The sequence below is a fragment of the Piliocolobus tephrosceles genome, chromosome 6 (assembly GCF_002776525.5).
Source record: "Piliocolobus tephrosceles isolate RC106 chromosome 6, ASM277652v3, whole genome shotgun sequence".
Classification (NCBI taxonomy): Eukaryota; Metazoa; Chordata; class Mammalia; order Primates; family Cercopithecidae; genus Piliocolobus; species Piliocolobus tephrosceles.
Genome location: NC_045439.1, coordinates 501,139 through 509,000, shown reverse-complemented (window position 1 = coordinate 509,000; position 7,862 = coordinate 501,139). Strand labels below are relative to the sequence as shown.

General features: G+C 58.4%; 1 protein-coding gene across 4 annotated transcripts in view; it reads left to right on the top strand.

The window, feature by feature from the left end:
* The window catches only part of PACS2 (phosphofurin acidic cluster sorting protein 2), a 78,912-nt gene that overhangs the window by 39,118 nt on the left and 31,932 nt on the right, over positions 1-7,862 (top strand). For all 4 annotated transcript variants that reach the window (XR_003306766.1, XM_026447502.1, XM_026447501.1 and 1 more), the window contains exon 4: positions 944-1,069. Coding sequence is in view for 3 of the 4 variants with exons in the window: in XM_026447502.1 (XP_026303287.1) it covers positions 944-1,069 (126 nt within the window). In the remaining variant the exon portion in view is untranslated. The remainder of the gene's footprint in view (positions 1-943; positions 1,070-7,862) is intronic.

The following is a 7,862-nucleotide window of genomic DNA, read 5'->3' as shown; positions in this document are numbered from 1 at the left end:
TTTTTTTTTTTTTGTGACAGAGTCTCACTCTGTCGCCCAGGCTGGAGTGCAGTGGCGTGATTTCGGCTCACTGTAACCTCCACCTCCCGGGTTCAAGTGATTCTCCTGCCTCAGCCTCCTGAGCAGCTGGGATTACAGGCGCCTGCCACCACGCCCAGCTAATTTTTGAATTTTTGTAGAGATGGGGTTTCACCATGTTGGCTAGGGTGGTCTTGATCTCCCTACCTTAGGTGATCTGCCCGGCTTGGCCTCCCAAGTGCTGAGATTATAGGTGTGAGCCACCGCGCCCGGCCGAGTGCTCCTTTTTTAAGTGCGTGGTTCAGTGGGTTTTGACAGGTGTGCACGGACATGTCAGCGCCGCTGCAGTTAGAACGGTGAACAGCCCCATCTTCCCCGAAGTATTTAAACTGATTTTTATTCGTATCTAAGAGATACTTGTGAACATCAGCTTGCTGGAGCCCTGCTGTACAGGGAGCCTGTGGTGAGACATGCAGGCAAGTTGGGTGCACAGGGGGCCTTGGAGGGAGAGCCCTCCCCACCCTGTGTGCCCCTTGCGTTAAAGCATCCTGGGTCACACCTTGCTGATGGCCTCAGGCACGTGAGCTGCCGTGCTGTTTCCGACTGTCCACAGGCGCGCTCAGCTATCCCGGACCCTGCAGCACATAGTCCTTGTCCGCCCGCCGAGACCGTTAGCGTGGAGTGGGGCCCTTGGGGCCTGAGCCCTGGCGACTGGCTCACTCTCAGTTGTGTTGGGTAAAGGAAGGGCCCTGGGGACCAGCGTGCCCCTGGAGTGAACTTGGGGGCCAGTCTGTGGGTGCCCTTCTGACTGCATGAGCAGCAGGTTGGCCTGGCCGCAGGCTGCAGAGTGACCGGGCCATCAGAGGCCGTGATGCTGCCTGGGCCCCGGTACACCCTCAGCTGCCACTCACACTTGTGCCCACAGTATCCTCACTTCTTGAAGAGGGAAGGCAACAAGCTTCAGATCATGCTGCAGCGCAGAAAGCGCTACAAGAACAGAACCATCCTGGGCTACAAGACGCTGGCCGTGGGCTCCATCAGCATGGCTGAGGTGAGTGCTCCGACTGGCGTGGCCTGCGTCGGGCTGGCCACCTGGGCACCAGAGCATTTGCCCGTGGGAGATGTCTCTCCCGGGTCCAGATGTCCAGGGATCACATGAAAATGATGAGAGGAGCCTGGCGGCTGGCTCCACCATAAGGGCCGGGTGTGGCCCCAGGTGGTGCTTCTTCTCTGACCTTCCCTTGCCGCCCAGCGTGGCTCCCCACATGCCTGCAGCCCTGTGCACTCCCCTCTAATGAGCCTGTCCTGCCCTTCAGGGGAGGCTGGGTTTTGGATTGGGCTGCTCTGGAGTCCTTTCCTTGGAGGAATCGCCGCCGTCCCCGCACTGCCGGTGCCTCCTGTGATGGGTTCATGTCCGTGTCCTGCTCAGCACGTGCTCTGGCCCAGGATTGGCTGAGCAGGAGGAGCAGGACAGGCGTCAGCTCCATGCAGGGGCTACCGACCGTACCTGAGCAGGGCGGGGGCAACACCCAGAGGTCAGAGGGGGTGGCTGGAGTTCCCTGGAGGGGAAGGAAGGGGAAGTACCTCAAAAGGAAAAGAAGCAGCCAAGCAGCAGCCCACCTTGTTCCAGAGGACCCAGCGTTCCGAGGAGGCTGTGGTGGGGTGTGGGGGCGCGGGAGAAGACACCCCAGGCTGAGGCCTTGGACTTCCTCATGGACCCTTTTGGGGCTGCAAGTTTGGCTCTGGGAGAAGGGGCAGCCCAGGGCCCCAGACCCGTTTGTCTCTTTTGCTTCAGAACTTTGCCCATCGTGGGGCTGTGTTCAGGGGTCAAGGGGCTGCGGCGTGAGTGGTGCTTAGGGCATGTGAAGCTGTGTCGCTGCCTGCCTGGGGCCTGAAGGTCAGCCAGGGCAGCCCCTCATTGGGAGCCGGAGCTGCCAGAGCCCCCCAGCCCCTCTTCGTCCCTCTGGGTCCCCCTGCTCCTGAGGCTTGGGGCTAGGACAGTGGGGTGCCCACTTGTAGCTGGTTCCCCCACACCCCCCTGAAGCCTGCAGGCCTCCTGTCTCCCAGGTCAAGTGCTAGGTCCCCCGGATCCTCACATACCCCCTCTTACGCATCCAGGACAAGCGCCAAGCGTCACTCTGGGCTCAGCCCTCCCCACTGCCCTGGGAGATGGGAGCGCGGAGGGTACAGGAAGCAGCAGTGGCGTCCCGAGGCCTCACTTCTCTGTGCCGCCACATGGCCTCAGACAAGCCTTGCGGTCTTCTGGGTTCCTTCGGCAAACCACGGATGGCGTGGGTGGACCAGGCCTCCAGGCTGCATTTCCCAGGGCCCTGGGACCCCTCTGGTGGCCTGGAGCTGCCTGTCATCCCAGCCTCCCTGCTGCAGGCTCAGCGATGGGTGAACAGGTGGCTCAGGGATGCTCTCTGGGCGCTGAGAGCCTCCTGGGAGCTGCTCCCTGCTTCCTGTGGAGCAGGAGGGTCCGGGCACCATGGGGAGGTCGTGCAGGCCGTTTCCCGTTAGCCATGCAGGTGATGTCCTGCAGGCCGTTTCCCGTTAGCCACGCAGGTGATGTCCTGCAGGCCGTTTCCCGTTAGCCACGCAGGTGATGTCCTGCGGGCCGTTTCCCGTTAGCCACGCAGGTGATGTCCTGCGGATCCCTGCCAGTCCCTGTGAACTCCCGCCCCTGGGCCGCTCCGCCCACATCTCTCAGGGCTGAGGCTCCTGGGCTGCCAGCCCTGCCTGCGCCGCAGCGCCCCAGGCCGCTCCTCCCTGCCCTTCTTTGCACCCCTCTCAGTGCTGGCGCTTCTGTGTTGGGCGTCCTTGCCCTGAACGCTGCTCCCAGGCCCCTCCCTCGCCTGCCCTCCCAGCCTTGGGCTGTCCCCTGCTGATCCCTGGGGAGAGGCTGGAGCAACCTTCCCCCACCCCAGGCCACACCAGCCGCATGGCCTGCTGCTTGTTCTTCACTCTTGGAAGAAGAGCCCCACCCCTGGTTGTAGTCCCAGTGCCCTGCCCCTGAGCCTGTGGCCCCACCCCAAGGCTCCCTTGCCCTGCACCTGTGGCTTCCAAAGCCGGGGTCGTCTGCCTGCTCCTCGCTCTCCCCTCCACTGGCTCCTCCATGTCCTCAGGGCGTCCTTCCACCTTCCACCGGCGGCCTGGCCTCAGAACCTAGTTGGGCCCTCCCATGTGTCCCCGAGCACCAGGGCGGCTCATGGGCTCACCGTGTCCTGCCACCTTTGGGGCTGGCTCCCACCTGTGAGCATTGCTGGCTTGTTGAGAGTGTGAGCGCGGGAGATTGCGGAGGCAGGACAGCCCCGTGGGCACAGAGGACGCAGGTGGCGGAGGTGGGGGGCTCTCACCAGGTGGGCTCAGGCAGCTGTGCTGTGGGGGCTTGCTGGCTTCAAGACTGCACGACTGAGGCGGGGGTGAGAGCATGGGTGCTGCCATAGGGACTGTTGTGAGAGTGGGGTGTTGGTGAGGCTGGCGCCATGCATTTGAGAGTAGTGCTCGGCTGGAGGGAAGGGTCCTTGAGGGCACACTGTGGGGTGAGGTGGGCCATTGGGTGGACCTCAGGGCTGAGAGTGTGGTGGGAGAGGATGCGGGAGGCACCTGCCCAGGGCCTCCGGGCTGTGGGGAGAGCAGAAGGCGATGGCCGTGGGAACACAGGTGTCACCTCCCTTCAAATGGGTGCACACACGGGGCAGGAGGGACTGGGAGCAGCCTGGGCCCTGCCACATCATATCCCTGCCCTCACCGCGTGCTCGTTTTGAGTGAGTTGAGCCCAGAGCCCTGGCCTGTCCAGCCCTCACTCTGAGGCTGAGGAAGTGGAATCCAAGATGGCCAGGGTAGGGACCGGGCCTCACAGGTGCCATGAACTAAACACCAGCGTGGGGCGGCTTAGGTCTGCAGGCTGACCAGCAGTTCTGGCTGAGACCATCAGGAGTGACCACAGCCCCAGGGCCTGCTTGGCACGCGCCTCTGCCTGCCGCCTCTCAGGAAGGTTGAGCTGACTGCAGGCGGTCCCTCTCAGAGGCAGCTCTGCAGAGGCCGGCGTGCGATGGGGACAGACGTGGGGCTTCTCCTATGGTGTGGCTCTCGGAACTCACCCCAGCACCCATAGAGGGAGTGTGTAGGGGTGGGGGTGCATGTGGCCAGACCACCCTGGGGCCCCAGCCTGGGGGATGCAGGCATGCTAGCCGGTGGCCATTGTCTGAGGCTGGGGCCTGTGGGCTCCTTGACAAGAAAGGAAGGTTGACAGACCCATGACCAGGCGTAGGGGTGACCTGAGAGTGCGATGGTGGCTGAGGGAGCAGCCATGCTTCTTTGCACAGCTGGGCTCCCTCTCGTGGCCTCGCCACAAGCTGCACGTGCCACTTGGGCCAGGTCCAGCCCAAGGGCACCTGTGAGGGACGGGCGGCTCACGGTGGGACACAGGAAGACCTCAGGGTAAGGATAGAACGGAGCATCACCCTGACCGTTTGCATGCTGGATCCCCTTCAGCTTCTCTATGAGTGTCTGCACGGCCACAGGCTGCTGATGACAGCGCAGTCAGGCATAGGCTGTGCGTCCATGGGGGCCCCGTGAGCATACGATGGCTCCGTGGTGGCCCCGTGAGCATACGATGGCACTGGACACTTCCTATCTCCTGATGACATGGTAGCCATCATAACACCATAGCACAGTTACTTTATCACTGTATGAATTCAGTGTGGCCCAAGTGTCCTGGGCCTGGCCACACGCACGCCCACCCCTACACAGTGGTGCATGGCGACGTCCCAGGCCTTCGCGTCACTCACTCACCCACCAGCTCGTCCGGAGCGACCTCCAGCCCCACAGGCTCTGCGGTCATCAGTGCCCTGTTCACAGGCACCACTTTGTATCTTTTATGCTTTATTTTTACTGTGCTTTCTTTTTTTTTTTTTTTTTTTGAGACAGAGTCTCGCTCTGTCACCCGGGCTGGAGTGCAGTGGCCGGATCTCGGCTCACTGCAAGCTCCGCCTCCCAGGTTCCTGCCATTCTCCTGCCTCAGCCTCCCGAGTAGCTGGGACTACAGGTGCCCACCACCTCTCCCGGCTAGTTTTTTTGTATTTTTTTAGTAGAGATGGGGTTTCACCATGTTAGCCAGGATGGTCTCGATCTCCTGACCTCGTGATCCACCGGCCTCGGCCTCCCAAAGTGCTGGGATTACAGGCTTGAGCCACCGCACCCGGCCTTTACTGTGCTTTTTTATTTGTTTTTTGTTTTTAAATTTTTTCGTGACATAGTCTCACTTTGTCACCAGGCTATAGGGCAGTGGCACGATCTCGGCTCACTGCAACCTCCACCTCCTGGGTTCAAGTGATGCTTCTGCCTCAGCCTCCCGAGTGGTTGGGATTACAGGTGCTCGTCACCACACTCAGCTAATTTTTGTATTTTTAGTAGAGACAGGTTTCACCACGTTATCCAGGCTGGTCTTGAACTCCTGACCTCAAGTGATCTGCCCATCTGGGCCTCCCAAAGTGGTGGTATTTCAAGCATGAGCCACCATGCCCAGCCTACTTTTTCTGTATTTGAATGTGTTTAGACACATAAATCCCTACCGAGTGTAACAATTGCCTGCAGTTTTCAGTACAGTCACATGCTTTACAGGTTTGTGGCCTAGGAGCGGGAGTCTGTCTCTTGTACAGGCTGACCTTGAAGATACTGTGTGTTCAGTTCTAGGCCACTCCTGTAAAAACGAATATTGAAATGAAGCGAGTCACACACGTTTCGTGGTTTTTCAGTGCATATAAAAGTTATGTTAGGCCGGGTACGGTAGCTCACGCCTGTAATCCCAGCACTTTGGGAGGCCGAGGCGGGCGGATCACAAGGTCAGGAGATCGAGACCATCCTGGCGAACATGGTGAAACCCCGTCTCTACTGAAAATAGAAAAAAACTAGCCGGGCGTGGTGGCGGGTGCCTGTAGTTCCAGCTTCTAGGGAGGCTGAGGCAGGAGAATGACATTAACCCGGGAGGCGGTGGAGCTTGCAGTTAGTGGGGATCGCGCCACTGCACTCCAGCCTGGGCGACAGAGCGAGACTCCGTCTCAAAAAAAAAAAAAAGTTATGTTTACATGGTACTGTAGTCTCTTAAGTGTGTAATAGCATTATGTCAAAAAATATACATACACCTTGATTTTAAAATATTGCTAAAGCTGGGCATGGCGGCTCATGCCTGTAATCCCAGCACTTTGGGGGCCAAGGCGGGCAGATCACCTGAGGTCAGGAGTTCGAAACTGGTTTGGCCAATATGGTGAAACATTGTCTCTACTAAAAATACAGGCCGGGCGCGGTGGCTCAAGCCTGTAATCCCAGCACTTTGGGAGGCCGAAGCGGGCAGATCACGAGGTCAGGAGATCGAGACCATCCTGGCTAACACGGTGAAACCCCGTCTCTACTAAAAATACAAAAAACTAGCCGGGCGAGGTGGCGGGCGCCTGTAGTCCCAGCTACTTGGGAGGCTGAGGCAGGAGAATGGCGTGAACTCGGGAGGCGGAGCTTGCAGTGAGCTCAGATCCGGCCACTGCACTCCAGCCCGGGCCACAGAGCAAGACTCCGTCTCAAAAAAAAAAAAAAAAAATTAGCCGGGCATCGTGGCTCACGCCTGTAATCCCAGCTACTAGGGATGCTGAGGCAGGAGAATCACTTTAACCCGGGAGGCAGAGGTTGCGGTGAGCCGAGATCATGCCTCTGCACTCCAGCCTGGGTGACAGAGTGAGACTCCATCTCAAAAGAAAAGAAAAGAAAAGCTGACAATCATCTGAGCCTTCAGGGAGTTGTGACCCTTTGGCTGGTGGGGGTCTTCCTCAGTGTGGATGGCTGCTGACCTATCAGGGTGTTGGTTGCTGAAGGCTGGGGTACCTGTGGCAGTTTCTTAAACAAGACAACAAAGAAGTTTCCTGCATCATTTGACTCTTCTTTGCACAAAATAGTTCTCTGTAGCACGCGGTGCTGTTCAGTGCCATTTTACCCACCATTATTTCAGAATAGGAGTCAGTCCTCTCAAACCCTGTTGCTGCTTTTCTAACCCAGTTGATGGAATCTTCAAAGTCCTGTGTTGCCATTCCACACGTGTTCACAGCATCCTCACCAGGAGCAGGTTCCATCTCAAGAAACCACTTTTGGCCGGGCGCAGTAGCTCACACCTGTAATCCCAGCGCTTGGGGAGGCCGACGTGGGTGGAACACAAGGTCAGGAGATCGAGACCATCCTGGCCAACATGGTGAAACCCCGTCTCTACTAAAAATACAAAAATTAGCCGGGCGTGGTAGCGGGCGCCTGTAGTCCCAGCTACTCGGGAGGCTGAGGCAGCAGAATTGCTTGAACCCGGGAAGTGGAGGTTGTAGTGAGCCGAGATCACGCCATTGCACTCCAGCCTGGGCAACAAGAGTGAGAATCCGTCTCAAAAAAAAGAATGGGCCGGGTGTGGTGGCTAATCAACTTCTCTCTAGCTATGAAAGTCCTAGATGGTATCTTTTTCCAGTGGAAGGCTGTGTCTTCTACGTTGAACGTCTGTTGTTTAGTGTAGCCACCTTTGTCAATGATCTGAGCCGGATCTTCTGGAGAACTCGCTGCCGCTTCTCCATCAGCACTTGCTGCTTCACGTTGCATTTCTATGTTATGGAGACGGCTGCTTTCCTAAAACCTCATGAACCAACTTCCGCCAGCTCCAATCTTCTTCTGCACACTCCTCACCTCTCAGCCTTCATAGAGGTGAAGCGACTCAGGGCCTTGCTCCAGATGAGGCTTTGGCTTAAGGGAGTGTTGCCTGGTTCCATCTTCCATCCCGGCCACTCACTCCGTCCACATCAGCACTGAGACTGCTGCTC